Source organism: Talpa europaea, assembly GCF_964194135.1.
Source record: "Talpa europaea genome assembly, chromosome: 1".
NCBI classification, from domain to species: Eukaryota; Metazoa; Chordata; class Mammalia; order Eulipotyphla; family Talpidae; genus Talpa; species Talpa europaea.
The window spans coordinates 142,379,207-142,400,935 of NC_140073.1; the positions used below are offsets into that span (position 1 = coordinate 142,379,207).

At 44.5% G+C, this 21,729-nt stretch overlaps 1 protein-coding gene across 1 annotated transcript in view; it reads left to right on the forward strand.

Moving 5' to 3' along the window:
• The window catches only part of SMARCAL1 (SNF2 related chromatin remodeling annealing helicase 1), a gene marked incomplete at both ends in the record, with an annotated part of 44,033 nt that extends 22,692 nt beyond the window's left edge, over window positions 1–21,341 (forward strand). Inside the window, 7 exons of the mRNA XM_084238205.1 lie at window positions 3,964–4,179; window positions 9,520–9,590; window positions 12,784–12,886; window positions 16,586–16,768; window positions 17,820–17,920; window positions 18,686–18,782; window positions 21,114–21,341. Coding sequence (XP_084094331.1) covers window positions 3,964–4,179; window positions 9,520–9,590; window positions 12,784–12,886; window positions 16,586–16,768; window positions 17,820–17,920; window positions 18,686–18,782; window positions 21,114–21,341 — 999 coding nt within the window. The remainder of the gene's footprint in view (window positions 1–3,963; window positions 4,180–9,519; window positions 9,591–12,783; window positions 12,887–16,585; window positions 16,769–17,819; window positions 17,921–18,685; window positions 18,783–21,113) is intronic.
• Window positions 21,342–21,729: the final 388 nt, after the last annotated feature.

The following is a 21,729-nucleotide window of genomic DNA, read 5'->3' on the forward strand; positions in this document are numbered from 1 at the left end:
ATCTCAGTTTTTTAAACTGAAAAAAAAGTTTACTTAATGGTGTAAAGAAGTAAATAAAAGATCAACACAATAGAAAAAGTAGGATGCAGCGCTTGCCCTGTAACTAAATGAGTTCTCTCTCTCGAGCAGCTGCCCCTCCCTCCCTGTCTCTCTCTCTCACACACACACACACACACACACACACATATGACTGAAGATGACATCCACCAAAATGGATTACTCCTATAAGGAGAGAAAATCTCCATGGTTGAAATGTTTCAGTTTCATCCTTCACAAGCCCTACCTTCCTCCCGAAGGGCCACAGACTCCACTAGTGCTCGTCCAGCTGACCAGGCCGGGCACAGGGCACCCTTCTCTCTGGAACCTTTGTGTCTCTTCCCAGATCCCCACTTGCGAAAGGGCGGTCTTGGCAGACTGAGGGTTACTAGTGAAGGATGAATTCATCACTTGGCTTTCCTCTGGATCCCCAGTACCTCACCCGTGAATAGCCAGGTTAAGGAAATTCCAGCTGCTACATTCTGTCTTGTTTGCCAGAGGGAAGGCATCAGAGAGGTTGATCAGGTGGAAAAGGAGAAGAGGAGGCAGCGTTTTCTCCATTGTCACTGGATCCTAGCATGTGTGACTTCTGTTCTCTGTGCAAAGGAATTTTGCTCAGATTCCCTCCAGACGGGATGCAGGCTTGCCTGGTAACACACTTGCCTCTGTGGTTCGGAAACTGACTTCAGTGATCAAAAAAACACAGCAGGCCTGCTGCAAATATCCGGGATCTGGTTGTGTTTCCTCCTGCTTGATCTGAGCAGTGTCCTGGTATAGGCTGATCAGGTATAACCTCCAGTCACCCTTGGCAGTAACAGTGTTGTCACTTGTGTTTTCAAAGTATGCCAGAGCTGGGATCCACCTGTGGATGGCCAGAGAGCCTGTCCCAAGCCACTTCTAGGTCTTTCCCTGAGGCTTATAATCCCAACCACCCCCCAGCTCCATCCTGTTTCCCTCTGCCTTCTTAAAGTAGACATCTCTGCCAGGGTGCAGATGGCAGCCCACATCCAGTGTGTCTGTAGCCAGGCCACATCCAGCAGTGAAGATTCCTGGCTTTCCTTTCTGTTTTGCCCCTTCTAGGTCAGCAGTATGTTATCGTTGGACTCAGCATGTTTCCTGGCCTGAACTGGGAGGCCTGTCAGGTGTCAGGTAGCCATGAGCCAGCTTGGCCAAAACCCATGCACATTTCTGGTGTTCTTCCCCAAAAATAACTCAAGAAAGGATGACACAGCTCCTAATTGCTTGGACAATTTTTTTTTTTTTTCCTTTTAAATCAGCTAGGCTGAGTGCTTGTGGGATTGGGCTCTTCTCTCCTCTTTTGGGAAGGGTCTTCTCCTCCTCGTTGTCTTTAGTGCCTTCTTCACTCTCTCCAGACCTGACAAGGGCTCATCAGTTTGCTTCGACAGATGGAAGTAGAAATCCCAGTTGATGTCCTTGCTAACAAGTAACGTGTGGGTGGGACCAGCCCCCATCTCATTCCTGAGCCCTGGGAAAATTGGAAGGGAAGAGTCACTCTTTTATCTTGCTTATCCCTGCTTTCAAACTTTGACCAGGGCATTGAACTCATGCTTCAATAGTAGTCCTCTATCTGGCAAGGTCAGACTTCTCAAACTCCTGAACTCTCTTTCCAGGAGGTTCCACTTGCCCCTGAATAAGAATTTGACCCTTTCTTCTCTGCAAATGGCTTCTCCTTTTCCCTGGTGTTTCTGCTATAAGCCCTAAGGCCACATGCCCCACTCCCTGACTTCTTCTTTCTTGTGGGTCATGCCCCTGCTGCCTAGGACTCACCAAAATCTATAACCTAATTAATTCAGAACTTGGGGATTCCTGTTCTGGGATCACATCACACATTTTCCCAGCCACCATTTACATCAAAGACTGACATTTGGGAGAAATGACTGTGGCTAATACATTGCTCTTGCCATCTATGAGCAAGAAGCTTTGTTATGCAAGTTATGATGTAAATGGTCTGTCTTATTGTTAAAATATTTTTTTTAATATTTATTTATTTATACAAGAACCAGGGCACAGGCCAGATACATGGGAGGGTGAGAGGATTCACCAGAGACAGAGCAGGGAACAGAACAGGCAGACTAACGAAATACACTGCTGAGGGGAGCGGTGGGCGAGACAGGAGAGGTCTGCCACGCCATGTGGGACCCTCACTGGCTGGCTGGGGTGAAACTGGCGCTCCAGAGACTGCAGACAGCTTCACAAGGTGGCACTCAACTGCCTGCGCCACGAAGGGAGGCCCTTGTTAAAATATTCTTAAAAAAAGAAAAAAAAAAATCTTTCAAGTACTTTAAAAATACCTACTTATATTTAAAGTATTTATAATGTAAGTGGTAGTGCTTTGCAAAATTAATTGCAAACTATTTTTAGCTGCTTGTTGAGGCAGAAAGTTTCTGTTATTAAATATATTTAAAAGTATACTTCTTTAACAGCCTGTAATGCACTTTCCCCATGAAGCTGTCGAGATTAGATTAGTTGAATATGATCATCATGGCCCTTCCAACTCTTCATGTGTCATCTGCCCCATTTGCAGTGATCCACTTTCTGAAAAGAACTTTCTCTGCCTCCACCACCTGGGCCCATCGGGTAATATAGGGGCTGAAGACAGAGTTGGTGACAGACTGTCCCTTCCTGGCACTCAGGTCCTCATCTCCCCAGTCTTTCATGCTGTCTCAGTTTGCCCTTCCTCCTCACAGCCATCCATCTCCAGCACCCCCACTGCCCAATAAGTGCCTGGTAGAGGGTAAGTTTTCGGTTAAGGCTTGTTAAACTGTCATTATTCCAAATTCCAGTTTAAATTCTTTCAGTTTTAACCTGCAAGATAAGGACTGACAATATTAGAACTTAGGAGTATAATATCTAAATAAGTTACAGCAGCCACAAGAGCCAGCATGATTTTTATTTAATGCAGCTGGCAGGCCAGGGCAGCATGTGTGTTTGTGTGTGTGTCCAGCTTCTTGGAATTAAGCAGAACCACCGAAGAGAGCATCCCATGCCAAGTTCATTTTCCACCCCATTGCAATTGCTGAGAACTTCCCACTGATTTGGCTTCTTTTCCTAGTCTCAATTTAACAAAGTTTTACAGGATACCTACCATGTCTCCACAATTATACTGGGCCCTCTGACCCTCAAAATTGAACTCCCCAGCTCCTGCTCGAGGTAGTTCAGTCCAGGGGAGGGTGACACAGGAACGGGGAGATGAGCAACTAAAAATATAAGGCAGCAGACCTCCTGGTTCCCTGATTTTAATAAGACTGTGAAATCAGTCTGTTTCCATTGAAGTCGTTAGTGAACAAGAGGGTTATTTTACTTGGCAGAACCGTCCTGGCTGTGTGGCAGAGAACATTCTGAGGGGAGGGAAGCATGTCTGTGAAGGACTCCCTGCTCACTCTGGTCAGCCAGGCTGTGTTCTAGGTATTCCCTTGAATCCCCACCTCCACCACCAACACTGAGTTGCATTGTACTCGATTGTGTTGGCATAACCCACACTAAGTCTTGTGATTTTCATCAAAGAACAATATTACTGACAGCTTTTTTTTATTTATCACATTGTGCAGTGGACTCTGTAGGATGAGCCCTAAGGAAGATTATTTTTGTACTTAGCTTGCAGGAAATGTCTCACAAGCTAGATGTTTTGATTTTGGATATAATAAACACCAAACCTCTTGACATCTTGCATTTGCTGCTAGAAACTTGGTACCAGATTATAGAATCATGATACATGTTTTTTGTTCACACCATTCCTGACTTCCTTTTTCCCTTACATAGAGCCTTATACATCCCCTGAAGCCACTTGAAATTCCCTGAGCAAAACCAGGGAGGGAGGTTGTGAGAAGGGACACCCACCTGGAGGCTGCAGCTCTGTTCACTAGGCCCCAAAAAAACTCATGGGCTATCCCGCTTCTGTCTCCACAGCATTCCTGGGGGTGGGATTACTCGGGCTCCTCCAACCTGCGGGAGCTGAAGCTGCTGCTAGAGGAAGCGGTCATGCTGCGCCGTCTCAAATGCGATGTCCTCTCCCAGCTGCCACCCAAGCAGCGCAAGATGGTGGTGGTTGCGCCTGGCCGCTTCAGTGCCAAGGTCAGAGCTGCCCTGGACACCGCTGCCAAGGAGATGACCAATGACAGCAGCGTGAGTCTGGGCCTAGGGTGGGGAAGTGGAAGGCAATGTTTCCACAGCCGTCAGTCTGGGGCCGGGGGCATGGGGTGGGAGGGAGCGGGTTGGGGGTGGAGGCGTGGGGGGGTGGTTGTGGATTAGCCAGAGTTGCCTGAACTTGTCCTTGTAAGCCTCTTCTACTCCCTGGGCAGGGACAGTGAGCCCATTTCATTTCTCAGCTCACCCAGCCTGCTTCCAACAGCTCTTGGGAATTTGCAGTTTAAGGGTCATGTGGATCACTGTTGCCTGATGGTCATAAAAATAAACCTTAGACAACTGCAGGATGGTGCTATGTATTCTGGAATGAGAATGCCTCGAGCCTAGTAACAGTGGTTAGCAGTCAGTCCCCCACGTAGTCGATACATGTGTTAACCTCTATCTCGTGTCATGTGCCTTCATCAATATAGCAAATTGACATTTATATAACAAAGTAGATTTTCCCACTCTCTTAACCCAGACTCCTTATTGCAGTCATTTATAGTTGGCAGGAAGTTGGCATCTTCATTTTACAGAGAAGGAAACTGAGTTTCCTTCCCAGAGATTTTGATTTGCCCAAGATACTGGCTGCTTCGTGGTGGAACTGAAGCTATAACCACACCGCTTACCCTTTATTTTAGGACTCTTTTCTACTGTGGTGGTTTATCTTTTCAAAACACTTTCATATCTCTCTTTGGTGTCATACTGTGCTAAGTGCAATAAGGTAATCTACAGTAACTCCATTTCTGTACTGTTGGGATAAAACCTTGCAATTTCTATTACTAAGAAAACAATCATTGACATTTTTGACATTATCATAAAGCATTGTCTGTGCTTAATATTACCCTGGATAAAGAAACTTAGATGTAGATGAGATCTCTGCCTTCTGAGAGGTTACAGAATAAATAAGAATGTCAAGAGGAGACAGAATGCGTGATGTTTTACATTGTTTTACCACGTGCATGCGGTGAATGAGACTAGCAAGTAACTAGAGGATACCCTGGTGTGTTGTCAGGCTATATTTAATTTATGCTGTATTTTTCATGTAAAAATCTGGATGACCTGGATCTCCATTGTGGAGTTTTCAAACTATGTTCTATAGCATAGCATTGATGTGGACATGGAAACCAGTGGTTCTCAAATTATATTTCAGGGGACCCACGAGAAGAATCAGGGTGTTCTGTGCTAAAATAAGCTTTAGTGGTCTTTTTCTGTTTCTCAAGATAAAATTTCAGTGATTGGGCATTTTATTAGAACTTTTCAAGTGTTTTCTTAGAACTTTATAAACCTCTGTTGTCTGCTACTCTAGCATTTGCCCACTAACAAACTGCCAGACAAGAAAAACAACTAGCGTAATTCCTCAAGTTAAATGGGTAGTTCTTCCCAAACATGATTTTAGATGTAACCTGAAAGTTTAATTTCTCATTTTGCTAGTAGTGATGTGATATTACTAAAATGGAAATCGGGACTAGTGTTTTTATCACTTCTACTAGCAATGCAAATCCCTTATATTCTGTGAGATATTTTGATGCTTTCTTACCTAAAAAAAGGAAACTGGAACCTGTCTCTGAGGCTTAGTGCACAAAAAGTACCCCCTGTGTGAGACTATCATCTCTGCTTCTTCACCCTGGAGTCTGTGTGTGTGTGTGTGTGTGTGTGTGTAGAAGAACTGGGGTGTAGGCTAGAAGTACAGGGGTGAAAGGATTTGCCAGAGACAGTGGGGAGCAGAACAAGTGTATTTACTGAAATACACTGCTAAGGGGAGCAGCGGGCGAGAGCAGGAGAGGTCTGCTGTGCCATGTGGGTCAGCTCCCTGGCCAGGGATTGAACTTAGACCATAGCAGTGATAGTGCTGAAACTTAACCCCTAGGCCACCAGGGAGGCCCCCACCCTGGAGTCTTAATGCTATTTTGCAGATTATGAAAGCAAAGCCTAAATTGCAGTGTGATGCTTCCAGAATCCAGCTGGGAAAGAGCCTGCAGCACTGCTCATTTCAGTGCTGGACACTTGCTGCCTGCTTCCTTGGAGTCTTGGGAAAATTAAAAGTTTATCCCTAAAAGGAAGAAACTGTGACTGGTACAAATTATCAGCATGACGCTGAAACCATGTACTAAATTCTTTCCAGTGATAGATTAATCCTTGAAAACTTGGCTCCCTTTGTGTTCTTTACTGTAAATTCATTTTTTTATCATAGAAAATCCAAGTAGTAAATGAATTTATAAGCTTTGTGCTTTGAACGTTATAATCTTTCTCACTCAAAAGCCCACTCATTTGGTGCATCTGTAAACAGTGGGTCCTAACCTGACGGAGGAAGCAGAGCCAGTATCAGCTGGGAGTGGACTGAATGGCCACGGACATCCCTTTCACCCTGACCGGCTGTGAAATCCTGAATGAGAAGAGTTAAAGTGGGTATTGCGGTTTTATGGTTTTAGTGAAATAAGGAGGTCCTGTGAATCTCCATAAAGTACCCCTTCTCATTTCCTTAGTTGCATTTAGCCCCAAGTTTCCTTGACATTTTCACATTCTGGTGGCTTCAGCAAATCCCTGCTATCTGTCCAGAAATGATTCTTTTTTTGTTCCCTCACCCCTTCCCATCTGGAGGAAAGTATTTTTTAACAAGCTTTAAATCACAGAAGCCAAGGGTGAGGCAGCCAATTTATAAAATATAAGGTAGAACAAAATCTTTTTCTCATATTCAGCTGGAATAATAGATGCCGTTTCACAGGCTGAAAAAAAAACAACTGATTCTAATCCTTTTTTGTCTAAAGCCACTTTTTGATCTGCAAGACCAGGAACAGAAAAGTGGAACAAGTCCATGAAGACTTCCTAGTGACAATATCAGTTCACCCTTCTGCCTTTTGACTATCCATTCAAATTCCAACATGGAAAAATAAATTCAAAACCCCAGTGGACCTAATATAATGAAAGTCTGAGAAGCAAGAACAAAAAATGCAGGCCATTTAATATTTCCTGGTATGGTTGGCAAAGGAAGTGAGATCATTAATGGACTAGTATTGTGTCTACCCGGTTTGAGGGAATTTTGTTTGTTTTGTTTTTAAGATAAAATTATCAATTTCTCCCACATCAAAACTACAGTAGATGTCTATTGTCTATAATCTGAAAAATACTTACAAGTAACACTTATTTCATATTTTTACTATGACAGTATAAAAAAGATTCAACCATCTTCTGTGTCACATAATCTTGGTTTAAATCATGTTGGTATTTCTGTAAAATGTATATATATTTTGATTTAAATTATGTGTCATATATACATTTTAATATCACTTAAGTATGTAATGATATTTTTTAAAAGAATTGAGATCACACAATTATACATCACGTGGGAAGGTTATAAAAGTGTATAATGAACACTTTTCCATGTTGTTGAATGTTCTTTAAAAACATCATATTTTAAATATGCATTATATTCTCTGACGTGGCCCTATTCGTATTGTCAGTCATTTTTAGTTGGAACTTTTGAGTTATTTCAGTCACTCACTATTCTGAGTAATTAATGCCACACTGAAAAAGTAGCTTACCTATGAATCTGTGTACATCCCCTTCTATCATGGGGATAAATCTTATAGAATGAGATGCTGCATCGTGGGCTGTGGGCATTCTCAGAAGGCTTGTGGTACAAAGCTCCCCAGACGGCAGGCGATGGTTGAGTGCTGGATCTGGTGAAGGAACTTGTTTCTTCACATCCTCTTTAGCGCTAGGCGTTAAATCTTGGGGCAAGGTTCTCAAAGTGCTTCTTGTCATTTCTCCATCTGTTTTGCCTTCTCCCTTTCTTATTAGCAAGTGTGGAGTGAGTGAGTGTGAGCAGGGAAATGCACTAGGAAGAATGAGTCTGGAGGACACGGGAGTAAGATTGTGCTGAGGATGATGGGGGGCGGGGCGGGTGATGAAGGGGTAAGAGGTGGGGGAGGGGCATCACCTTGAAGCTACATGCATTGAGAGAGGTGGTCAGTGCATGTTGCTTTAGCCCATCCTACTAGGGATGGCATTAGGTGAGAGGCCTAACCTGCTGCAGGGACTCTGAAGGCATGTGAAGGGCCTGTGAACTCATTGCCACGGGTGAGGTTGTGTGTGTGGCCAGGGCCTCACTGTAGTCTCCTCTGGGCCTGTGAGTAAAGAACTAGTTAAGGCACATGGCCATGGTGTCACCCCTTCAACGTGAGTTCCCAGGAAGTTTGAGTTGCTTAATTGGATACTACCACAAACTGGGGGCACAAGGGCCACACAGCCACAACATACATGGGAATGAATGGGCCCCCTGCCCTGTCAGTGCCCACCACATAATTCTTGAGGTTCTTGGGTACCTTTCTTTCTCATCAGGAACTGGAAGAAAGACAATCCTCAAAATCAAAACTCTCTTTGGTGCAGGCAACTGGCCTGCTGTCTACAATGTCGGTAATTTTAGGCACTGTCTTGCTCTGCTACTTCCCTGAATTAGTGAGTACCCTGAAGGAGCGAATTCAGGGCCATAGATGTTGCTACTGTTGAATTCTGTCTTTATTCCACGAGGAGGCTATCCCATCAGTCACTGGCCTCCCAGGGCCCAAGGATGAGAAAGTAGAAGTGTCTATAGGAACCCATGCTTGCTGTAGAAGGAGTTGGCTGCCTCCCCAAGGATGCTAACAGAGTATCATCTCTGGAGTCCACAGTGAGAGTAAATGTTACCTCATTATGATAAAACTGTGAGTATATGCTCTTAGCATTCTTTCTTAGGTTTGATTAGATGCAAACTATAAAGAACATAGTTTCTTCCTGGGAGGTCAGTTACCTTATGTGGGAGATGAGTCAGTTGTTCTGAGATGGAGCTGGAATCAACTACTACTCAAGGGCAGTTGGAATTGATTCAGTAAGTCTTAGAAAGAGGTGAGCTTTATCAGCTGGGTGTGGACACACTTGGCAGAAGAAAAGGGGAGGCAAAAATAGTTTAGGCTGATGTCACCCATGAAACATATTGTCACCACATTGTAGTAAATAGGTGTGCTTAGCAAGTTTCAGCTGATCACATGTGCTCTGCATGTGCAGTGAAGCCCTGCCTGATGCGCTTTCCCAGAGAGCTTCATGTTCCTGTCTCATTATTGGATCCTCACAACAGCTCAGAGGATGACAGAGTCGCTGTGATGCCATGTCTTCAAGGACAGAACCAGAGTCCAGACAGTTTCTGTGTTTGCCTAAAGCAAGTGGACAAGTCGGTGTCAGTGGAGTGTGTCCAGGCCTGGCAGTTGTGTCAGGACTTGTAAAGCTCATTGTGGCAGTAATGGCATCATCTTGTCCCAGACTTCTCAGAACAGGAGACTTTTAACCCTCGATTTTTTTCCACAGAAACAGAAACAGAAACAAGCCCTCATTATGTTCTTCAACAGTACAGCAGAAGCTAAAATCCCGTCTATCATGTAAGTACGCGCCAGATGCTCCTTCTCTCAATCTCATCTTTAAAAAGGACCATCTGTCACATAGGTCTGCCAGAACAGTTTTGCTGTTCTGTAAGAAATGATCGAGATTATAATTATAACTTGAATGTAAAACTTAGGGCGGTGTGGCTCATCACCCACAGGTGTAAGTGGGCCTGTCCCTGGAGGGCTGTCAGGTATGCTTGGGAAGCTGTGGTGGCACTTCTTGTCAGAGCCCAGCCTGGAGCTTCTGCCACTCAGGCAGGTGGGGTTGACCCAGCCACTAAAGGGGTTTTTATAGGTCACAAGCAGAGGGCCCAAGGGGGTTTTTCCTCTAGGAAACTGTGGTCACTTGCCTCAGGAAGAAATTAGGGGATTCATGAAATCTGCCTCATGGGGTTCTCTGGCCTTCTCCAAAATTAAGTTTCTATCATTATTTATTTAAATAAAGAGGTGAATATCAAAGTTTGTTCAAAAGATACAGGCAAGTAGACACGTCACACTTAGTTTTCCTTCTGCCATGAAAACAAAAGTTGAAGTAATAATTTCTGTTCTTTACAGTTAATCACTGATTTGAAAAAAATCTCAGTCGTCTGCCCTAAAGAAAGAAAAACCTACTCATGTTCAGAAATCACTGTGGTACAAACTTGAGGCCATTCTAATGATGGGCAGTTTGTCTAAATTTTTTGTTGTTTAACATTCTTGTGAGACTCTGGCAGGATAATGGTGCAAGTGATAAAATTACAACGGAAGTGAGTTTAGTGTGTGGTGAGTGATGCCAGATTGGCTGTGGGGCCTTAGATCAGTGGATAAATTGAGACACACACAGCTGGCCCAGCCTCCAGGTCTCCCAGCCTCGCCAGCCTTGCCCTCTGCACCCTTTAATGTGGTAAGAGGCTGTGTTTGCCATAATATTCAAATCTAAGATTCTACACCAATGACTGCTGACATTGCGGCTCTCCTTCCCCCTGTGGGCACTGCCCTTTTCATTTATTCTGATACTGTTAGGAGACTAATGCACTCCAGATGTGGTTTTTATGGCCTGAAAACTTACCTCTCAGAACTAATCAGAGTTGCCTCCCCCCAGCCCCTTTATCATGTGCTGCTGAAGAGCAGATGGCAAGGGTAGGAGTCTTCCCTCGGGCCCTCCGCTTGTGACCTATAAAATACAGGATCCATTGAAAATTGGGTCCGGAACCACCCATTTCCCTTAGAAATTTTAATCTAATCATTTTGCCACCTCATAAATAAACTGAGCTCATACCTTGTCTTTTCCATTCAGGCTGCTAGAACAAAAATACCATAGTCTAGGTAGTTTAAAAAATAAAAATGTATTTCTCACAGTTCTCGAGACCGAGAAGTCCAAGGTCGAGGTGCTGACAGATCCCCCATCTGCAGAGTGCCCTCTTCATGGCTTCCCAACAGCTGTCTTCTCACTTCCTTCTTGGTGGAAGTGGCAAGGGTGCAAGCTGGGGTCTCTTGTAACCATGCAAACCCCATTTCTGAGGGTCCTGCCCTCATAACCTAATCACCTCCCAAAGGCTTCACCTTCTCCTACCATCACTGTAGGGGTTCGGATTCAACATGTGAATTGGGGTGAGTGGGGACAAAGACATTCAGTCTATAACATGCATACCTTATACATACTTTTCCAGAATCAAATTATTTGGTGCCTTAGAACTTTGAACCATATTGGCATCTTTTGTCTCTACTTTTCAAGTCGAGTAAGTCACATATGACTACATTTTGCAGAAACTGAGTAAATCTCAAGTAGACCTCTAGACCTCAGAGTTATGCAGCTAGTAAATGGAAATTAGATTATAAATCTTAAAACCCCCATTTCCTCTAATTGTTTTTTCCCCTTTTTTGCTGTTGTTTGTTTTTATTTTAATGGACATCTTTCTATATAAAAGCAAGGTTATTGTTGTAGGCAAATATTTCCAGCCTAGTAACTAAGGGACTTTGGGGGAGGGTAGAACTGCACAGTCATATCTGAAACATAGAGGGGAGAAAGACATTAGGAAAATTGGGGCCTGTGGTTTTTATGAGCTGACCAAGTTGATTTTATGGCCTTGTGACTTTCTGATGCTATAGCAATAACTTTTTTGCTTATATCATGGCAATTTTTATGTCTGACAAACTAATTAACACAGATTCTATTACAATCAACAGATCACAAATTGAACTCAAATCTGTATACCCTGACTGGCCATGGTGTTGTTTTAAAGTAATTCTTATGTTTAGAGGACAGTTCGCTTACCTCCTCACCACCTGTTTATAACAGAAAGCCTTTGCAATTTTTCTTTTCTGAGGAGGACCATGGCTCTTATCTCTCCACACACACCCACTTGTGGGGATGGCCTCAGGCGGGTAAAGGCTTCTTGTGTCGAGGAAGCTTCCCATTGAGGGTGGGAGTAGTGACTGTACTGGAACTGTGAGCCCTCCTCAGGGCACAGATCCTACAGAATGGGTCTGCTGACTGGGCAACTCTCCATCTGGGTGGCTGCCTTCCTGGAAGGCCATGGTTAAAGATAGGGGATGGGGAGTCAAGAAAAAACAGAGTGGATAGAGGAGACAGGTAAATCACGGGGAGAATAAAGACCAAGTATATAAGATTCTTCACTCCATATCCCTTTGCTTCAGAAAATAATTAGATTACCCCTGGCTTAGTGACTGGCCCTGTAGTTTGAGTCTAGCAAAGAGCTGAAGAGTATTCCCTGACCAGCTCTTTTGTTTTTTACATATATCTCAATATTACACTTTCAGAAATTTGATTACTGTCAAGAATCCCTTAATCCCCTGCCTGGGTATTTTCAGGTCTATAGAAAACACTTCAATTTGTATTGAAAATATAATGATAGTGGAAATTCTTAATTATTTTCTATGACCTCAGCTAGTAAGAAAGTCTCAGTCACATGCCAGCACATAAGTCATCAGGACACTTTGTGCATGGAAGTTGACTATAGAGTATCAAAGAACTCTTCCTGTATGTGGCACAGGATGGCTTTCCACAACTCCTAACTTTGCTTCCTCAATTTGCGTTACCTGGCATGAGGGAGAGGAGAAGAGGTCAGTTCTCAGAGAACAGAGGGAATGGACTGGGGCGGGTGCTACAGATGCAGTCACTTTTCAGTACGTAGCTTCAGCTGGGTGAGAATATGTGTTTAACTTACTGTGCTGTCATTGTCAAACGCAGTGAATATATCCTGGACCTACTGGAAAGTGGAAGAGAGAAGTTTCTAGTGTTTGCACACCATAAGGTGGTTCTGGATGCAATTACTGACGAGCTGGAGAGAAAGGTAAGCTCCCTTTGAAATTCAACAAAGGTGCTTTCATTGTGTTTGCTGCTAAGTTGTTTTAAGCAAGCTGAGATCAGGCATAAGGTCTTCTGCTTGCAAGATGGTTTTTAGACACAATGCTGATGGTTTTTAGACACTTTCTGAAAAAGCATTCTTCTTTCTTGTAGAATCTCAGTGGGGTCAAAATATCTTCCCAGCAGTGTCCTGTAACTTCCTCTGCTCTTTATAAAGATAGCCCAGGTATCTTGCCTTAGGAACATGGCCCAGCCAGTTCCATCATTCTGTGTAAATAATTAACAAAATTGACAAGTGGGGATGGCAAAAATCATTCTCTTATTGGAGACAAGTATTTGTGTGAATGTCCCCCCCCCTTCCTTTTTGTTCCTCTTTACTACTTACTGTCAAAGTGGCGCTATTTTATAGGGCCACGCGCAAATATCAGTTTAGTATCGTGTTTCTTGTTAAATTGAATGAAAACTATCTAGAAGTACTCCAAGGATGTTCATTAAAAATAGATATCAGGGCCTCCCTGGTGGCTCAAGGGGTTAAGACGCAACCTATGGGGCTATCCACTGCCACTGCAGCACGAGTTCGATCCCCGGCCAGGGAGCTACCCACATGGTGCAGCAGACCTCTCCTGTCTCGCCCACTGCTCCCCTCAGTAGTATATTTTAGTCAGTTCACCTGTTCTATTCCCCACTCTGTCTCTGGTGAATCTTCTCACCCCCCACACCTCTGACCTGTACTCCAGTTCTTGTATGGATAAATAAATAAATCTTCAAAAAAAAAAAAAGAACAACTAGATATCATAATATATATAAGGATATATTGTTTAATATATCCTTAAACAATATATAGTCTCATTATGTATATTTTTTTAGTTTACATAAATGGCAACAAAATACAAGTATCCTATAATTTACTTTTTTGCTCAACATTATTTTGAGATTTTTTTTTTTTTCTAAAGATTTATTCTTATATAAGAACCATGGCACAGCCCAGATGCGCGGGAGGGTGAGAGGATCCACTAGAGACAGAGCCGGGAACAGAACAGGCAGACTGACAAAATACACTGCTGAGGGGAGCAGTGGGCACGACAGGAGAGGTCTGCCACGTCATGTGGGATTCCCGCCAGCTGGCTGGGATCAAACCTGCACTGCAGAGGCTGCGGACAGCTCCACAGTGCGGTGCTCAACCCGCTGCGCCACCAGGGAGGCACTGAGATTTCTTTATACAGTGTTGCACGTGCAGTTCATTAACTGTAATTGTTGGACAGTATGTTGAAAACTCGCAATCCATTCTGCTTGTCCAAGAACGGGTGACCTGATGGGTTGAATAAAATGGAATTCCCTTTGTATAAAAGGATAAGAAAAACAAATACATGATCAAGGAATTAAGTGGAATCAGGTTTTGTTTGGGTAATTGGCTAAGTAATTAGGGAAGAAACTTAAATGACACTTTACCTTGCTGATTATCAAAACTCCTTAAGCCCAAAAAGTATCATAAGAAAATATAGATGAACGTGTAGCTCCTTCCTGGGCCGGGAATGACTTTTGAGTATAAAAACAATGAAAAAAATTTTAAAGCAAAATAAATTGATTCAAATTACATAAAATATGGATCCTTTCTGTCACACACATGCACTGTGGTTAAATCATGGTCCTTTAAACATTCAGGACATTTCACAGGGCAATTTGGCAATAACTTAAATGTATGCACCAACTTTTCCAAGCTCTTCTTGTAGTAATTTATCCTAAGGAAACAAATGAGACCTATCAGAAAATATTTACATACAAGAATATTAGCCATTTGCGCTTTATAATATTGAATGATTAGAAATCTAAGTGTTCATCTGTAGGTATACCTTTGAACAACAGTCCACTCCACCATAAATATGATAATGTGAATCAGTGGTTCCTAACTTTCTGGAGATCACCAAACCCTTCAGAATCTGAAATATGAAAAACTTCAGCTCCACTAGTAATCAAATAAATGAAGGTTGTAAGAGGATACTTTTTTTAAAAACCCATCAAATCAGCAGTACAGATGTTCTTGCCATTTTCACCTCTGTGTGGCAAGCTGGCCATGTTCGTACATGACTTCCCGGGAAGTAATATGGCAGTCAAATCAGATGTCCTAAATTCAGCTTTTCTCTTTTGCCATAATGCTTTGATTTCTAATAGTCTAGTCTAAGGGAATAACCACATGTGGGCAAACAACCATGAACCAGTTCATTTTAACGCATCTTTTCATTTTTTTTTAAATTTTAATTACCTTATTAAAATATAATTGCCATGCAATAAAATGCACATATTTAAAATGTGCATATTTAAAGTAGTACAGTAGAGTAGGAACCAAAATACTCAACATAGGGCCTCCCCGGTGGCGCAGCGGTTGAGCGCTGGGTTGCGAAGCTGCCCGCGGCCTCTGCGGCGCCGGTTCGATCCCCGGCTGCTCCCCGGCCACCGGAGGAGGGTCCCACATGGCGCGCAGACCTCTCCTGCCGCCCGCTACTCCCCTCAGCAGTGTACTTCGGTCCTTCTGCCTGCTCTGCTCCCCGCTCTGGATCTGGTGAATTCTCTCACCCTCCCGCGCTTCTGACTGTACCCAGTGCATGTATAAACAAAACAAACAAACAGACCAGCAAACAAATAAATAAAGCATGCCTCTATACAAAAAAAAAAAAAAATACTCAACATATCTGTCAACCCCAAAAGACTTCTCATATCCTTAGTCATTGCTTTCCTACTTTTCACTTCCCACCTATCTTCAGGTTACCATTGATGTGCTGTCTATTTCTATAAACTACTTGATGTTTTTTAGAGCTTTGTAAATGTGAGATCATATGGTATGCTTTCTTTTTCCCCCTGGTTTTTCTCTCAGCATATTCTGAGATATATACATACTGCGTGTATCTACAGTTTGTCTTTTTATTGCTGACCAATATTCCATTGTATGCATAAACTATAATTTTTTATCCATTCCCCTATCAGTGGACATTGGCAAACCAATCCTTTGTTAGTGAAAATTAGAACATCCCACCCATGTGAAGAAATAGATGCATGGTTCAGTTATACTAGTGCCACATAATGAAATATTATACATGCATTAAAAATCTTGTTTTAGAAACTACCAACACGCTCAACTGGGAGGGATCTCCAGGGAATGGTGCTGAGTGGAATAAAAAAAAACCCAAAGGGTATACACACTGTATGGCTGCATTTCTGTAACTTTCTTAAAATGACACATTTGAGAAGGGCAGGACAGTTAAGTTGGGACAGTGGGGGCGGGCAGTGTGGGGTGGCCAGTGGTGGGTGTGTGACACCCACCAGGGAGACAGTTGTATCACACACACTCATGGGTAATCTGAACAAGAGCAGTAGCTTGTATCAGAGCCAATCAGATCGCCACACTGCGCTAGAGTTTTGCAGAAAGCAACCATTGGGGGAAACTGAGCAAGGTGCACAGGGAATCATTGTTTTATTACTTAAACGTCCTGTGACTCTAAAATTACCTCAACACAGATTTCAGTTTGAAAGATATAAGAAAAGCCACAAAAGCAGCATCAGGTGAGAACTTGATGTCCCACTCAGACTTGAGCCAGAAGAGCAGCTGGTTCTGTTCTCAGGTTCTGTCCTCAAGCATGGCAGCGGGAGCCCCGCCCCTCGTGCCCACTGGCTTCCCCCCTTGTTCCTGCAGCACGTGCAGCACATCCGCATCGATGGCACCACCTCTTCAGCTGACCGAGAGCGCCTGTGCCAGCAGTTCCAGCTGTCCGAGCGGCACGCCGTGGCTGTGCTGTCCATCACTGCCGCCAACATGGGCCTCACCTTCTCTTCAGCTGACCTGGTGGTGTTTGCTGAGCTATTTTGGAACCCAGGGGTAAGGGACACAGGAGACGTGAATTCTCCTGGCCTGTTCCCAGCTGCCAACAGAGAGGAGCAAGTGTCAGCGCTCTGAGCAGGCTCGCATCCAGCCCCTCGCCCTCTGTTGTAGGCCCTCATAAGTAGGTTTGTATTTCCCTTGTGCCAGTCTTCAGGACAACCAGCTAAGTGGTAAGATTATTGACTCCATCTTACCAGTAGGAAAACTGATGTTTTAGACGCTTGAAGGAGTCAGAGTTCCACTGTCTGAGGAAACCGGGGTACAGTACCTCAAGGGCAAGCTGTCACGTAGGGGAGCAAGCACATGCAGCCCAGGCCTGGCTTTCCTGCCTCTGACCCCTTCCATGAACCATCACTGCCAGCCACTTTTGCAGATGTGACGTGGTGACAGCTTGGGCGTTCCCTGACCAGGGTTGTGGCCACTGGCTAATCAGCTGAGGGCTGTGACAGCAGAGAGAAAACATTGTTTGGACTGAACATTTTCTCCTGACATTTAGAAAGAAGTCATTTCCCTCTCGTGTTCTCACATGAGAAGCCACTTCCACGTGGGTGCCTCACAGCTGGCGGCTGTGTGATGGGTGGACTTTGTGGTTGAAAGCGTTCGCTAGCAGGAACATCACTCGTGGTGGCTGTACTCCCTGCAGAGCTAACCTCCATCTAAAAGACCACCCTGCCTCCAGTCATAGGCTTCTCCCTTGAGTCTGCTGTTTATTTAGCTGAAAACTGTATCTCCCAGGGGGACGAGAAATGTGTGGCTTTCCTCCGGGGTCCTTCACCACACAACTCAGCAGCAGCCTAGCTCAACAGCAGCCTGAGCCCAACACTGAAAGGCCATGCACAGCTGTCCAGCTGCAGACTTAACCCCCCCGGCCATTGTTGCATTGGCTTTGTCTTTTGTAGAGGACAGGTTGCTGGTGGGTGGAGGTAGGCCCACTGCCATGTGAGAAGACAGACTGCTCTAAGGAGGCTGGGATGCGGTAGGCTGGGGGTAGGTGGGCTTAGCTGCATTGGTCTTGACCCACCTACATCCCAACCCCTGGGCTGCACAGGTGCTGATCCAGGCTGAGGACCGGGTGCACCGCATCGGCCAGTCAAGCTCCGTGGGCATTCACTACCTCGTGGCGAAAGGCACAGCTGACGACTACCTCTGGTACGGCTGATGCTGGCCTGGCATTTAGGACCGAGCAAGAGTTGACACCAACATTGTATTTCCTTAGCTCACTAAGTACTTCTGCCCTTGGCTTTGGGGATCCCAATGGAAGGCCTGCTAGTTCCATCCTTTACTTTCTTCATGACCCTGCGGGTGGCTTGCAGGAATTATTGTGGGTCCTTTCCCGCTGGCCTGAGACAAGGAAGGGGATCTGATTGTGCTGGAGCACTTCCTGGCCACACAGGTGCTTGTTGAAGCAGGATGACAGTCCCCCAACCCCATTTATTGACATGTGTTGGTGCAATAGGCCCCCTCCTGCAGTGCTGTGGGCCACTGGGAGAAAGTGGCTCATCTTGGGCCATGGGTGCTATAACCTGGGGTCATGTCTGGAATCAAAGCAAAGAGTCCCCAGATGTTCCTCTGCCCAGTCCCATTTCTGCCTTCATGCCAAGTTTCTTGACTGCTTCATTAGTTTCCACTGCTGGTCTCCGTCTCCAACCTCAGACTGTGCAGGTGACCCCCACTGCCCTTTTTGTTTAGTAAATTTGTTAACTGACCAGCTCATAACACCAAGTACAAAATTTTGTTGTAATGAGGCAGCATTTATTTCCCACACATCTTCTAGTAGAAAAAATTTTGACCCTGATGGCATGAGCCCTAAATCAGTTGGTTTACATTGAGAGGGGCTGTACTGCAGGATGGAGGCTAATCACTCCACTAGTTCCATGCAGGTTGGACTCACTGCAGCTCCTTTCTCTCCAACAGGCCCCTGATTCAAGAGAAGATTAAAGTTCTGGGTGAAGCTGGGCTTTCTGATGCCAATTTTTCAGAAATGACGGAAGCTACTGATTACTTCTATAAGGTAACTGCAGCACATGGCTCCTGGCCATGTGGGACAGCAGGAGGCATTAGGCCCTTGGGTCCTGAGCAGGAGAGTGTGAATCTTCTCCGGGTCCTCCCCCAACCTAGGGGCAGAAAATGACTGGCTTATAATCACACTAGGTCAATCCATGTTTGCCTCCTTTTATGGAGAACTGATGGCATCAACTCCTATTGCTTCTGATGTGGGCTCAGTTCTCATAAAACCAGAGTTTGTAATTGCTGTCTCTTCCATCAGGCTATCAGAAGCTGACAGAAAACTCGCCATGGCAACTGTTGAATTGTTGCAAAAAAGTGCATAGCAACACCACACGGCAGGGCTGTCATGGGAACACGTCCCCAGCATAGACTGGGGAGTGTTTAAAATAGAGAATTGTTTTTAAATAGCATTTTCCCCTCTGTTGATGCATTTTATTCTCACCAGGGCTGTGGCCACTGGCTAATCAGCTGAGGGATGTGACAGCAGAGAGAAAACATTGTTTGGACTGACCATTTTTTAGAGGGGTGAACTGAGGCATGCAGAGCAATAATACTTGCCCAGAGTCGTGGGTGATCTGAAGCCAGCCCAAGGTAGAAGGCTTCAGTACCCAGCCCAGCCTTCTCCCTGTGACCGCCCCACTTATTACAAGGAAGGTCAGAGGCTAGTGAGCACCCGTTCCAGGGCCAGGTGGGCTGACTCCTCAGAGTTGCTGAGAGGAAGGCCTGTGGCCTCGGGGGATGACAGGCTAGGGGGCGACGCAGCAGCCTGCCTCCAGCCCAGTTGCTGCCAGGTTGATAAAACACCATGGAGAAGCACAAAGATTTCCAGAAACTGTCTTTCACCAGCTCAGGCAGTTGACAAGGAGAGTATGAATTCTGGGGCTACTGCCTGCTCCTGGGTGATTCGTGAGTAAATTGATTCCAAGCTCGGACAGAGGTCTGACCTCACACAGAAAGGCAGCTGGCTCTTCAGAAATCCAAGGGGCCTTCTTGCGGAGTCGCCAAGCTGAGTTAAATCAGCAAAATCTCATGGTGACAGATGTTAAGACTTTGGAGTCCAAAGATTGAACTCCTATAATTATTGAGATATATAATCATTTTTAAAATGTAGAGATTACATTTTTAAAATGTAGAGTATAAATTATCCTTTTAGATATAAACATTTAATAAACCAATTTTAGAACAAACTTATTTTTAAACTTCTTAAGAAACTCTCTAATTCAGTACAACGGTAAATATTTTAAGAGATCTGGTTATCACATGCCTTTTGAAAAGAATGAGCTTGTTTTTGAAAGATTCACAGCCATTGAGAATGAGTTTATAAATTATACCTCATAAATATTTATTCATGGAAGTCTTAGTTTCAGCTACTTTCAATTAGTTAAGAATAAATATAGTATTCATGGCAACCTGAGTTTCAGCTACTTTGAGTTAGTTAAGAATTTTTGCCTTAAGAAAATAAAAAAATTAGGGCCTCCCTGGTGGTGTAGGGCTTAAAGTCTCATGCTATCAAGCTTTTACCAACAAATGCAGCATGAGTTCACTCCCCAGCCAGGGAGCTACCTACATGGCACAGCAGACCCCGCCTGTCTCGCCCACTGCTCCCCTCAGCAGTGTATTTCAGGAGATCTGCCTGTTCTGCTCCCTACTCTGCCTCTGGTGAATCCTTTCACCACCATCCCCCACCCTCCCACTGCACCTCTGACCAGTCTGTGGAGATGAGCTTTGGAGGAGTGAGATCTTGGGAGCTATTTCAGTAATGAAACACTGATTTGGAACATTAGAAGAAAGAAAACATAATAAATTGAAGTGTGAGAGACTCTGTGGCCCTCACAACATGTCTTCACCCAACGAGCAGCAAAGAAGAGATGTCAGGGCTTCCCTGGTGGCGCAAAGGGTTAAGCACCTCATTATGAAGCAATTCGCAGCCTCTGCAGTATGAGTTCGATCCCCGGCCATCCAGGGAGCTACCCACATGGCGCAGCAGACCTCTCCTGACTCATCCACTGCTCCCCTCAGCAGTGTATTTCAGTCAGTCTGCTTGTTCTGTTCCCCACTCTGGTGAATCCTCTTACCCTCACCCCCATATCTCTGGCCTGCACCCTGGCTCTTGTATGCATAAATAAATAAATCTTAAAAAAAAAAAAAAAGAAGAAGAGATGTCGGACACTGAGGTCATCGGGCTGCTGGGGTGATAATGGCTGGCTGGGTTGCCTGCACAGGCCGACACACAGCTCCTAAGCGGGAAGCCCAGATCCCTCACCACTATGTCCTCTTGCCGGCCACAGTGGTGGAGAGTCAGTCTTTTTCTTTATCTTTTCTTTCTCTGACAAAGGACCCAAAGCAGCAGAAGATCTATGACCTGTTCCAGCAGTCTTTGGAGGAAGATGGAAGTGACATGGAGCTCCTGGAAGCAGCAGAGTCCTTTGACACAGGAAGTGCTTCACTGGACTCTGGAATTGGCTCCCTGGAAATGGAGGGAAGCACCTCAACAGGCAGTTCACCAAAGAAAAGGAGATTTGAATGTTTTGATAATTGGGACAGTTTTACCTCTCCCCTGTGAGAAGGGGAAAAGAACACATAAAAAATCATGAATATTAAAATAAAATTATTATTTTTTAAATGTCATGTGCCTGTTACTATGGCTGCAGCACTGGTCTCTGTCTCATGTCAGCAGGATACCAGGCCAAGTGTCCGTGTCTCCTTTCCGGCCTTCTGCAAGGGTTTGCTTGGGTCTTAACCTTAGCTTTTCTGGCTGAGAAGTGGAGACAGTACGTTGTAGGAGTAGTGATGGATGTTCTTTAAACAGCAAGGCGCTTTTAACACAGCCCTCAAAAATGGAATTTTTAAAAAGGTGTTGACTCAGCAGATATTTATGGAACACCTAATACGTGCCAGGCACTGTCCTAGGTACTGATAATCATTTGCCAAACAAAAGAGGAAAAGTACTT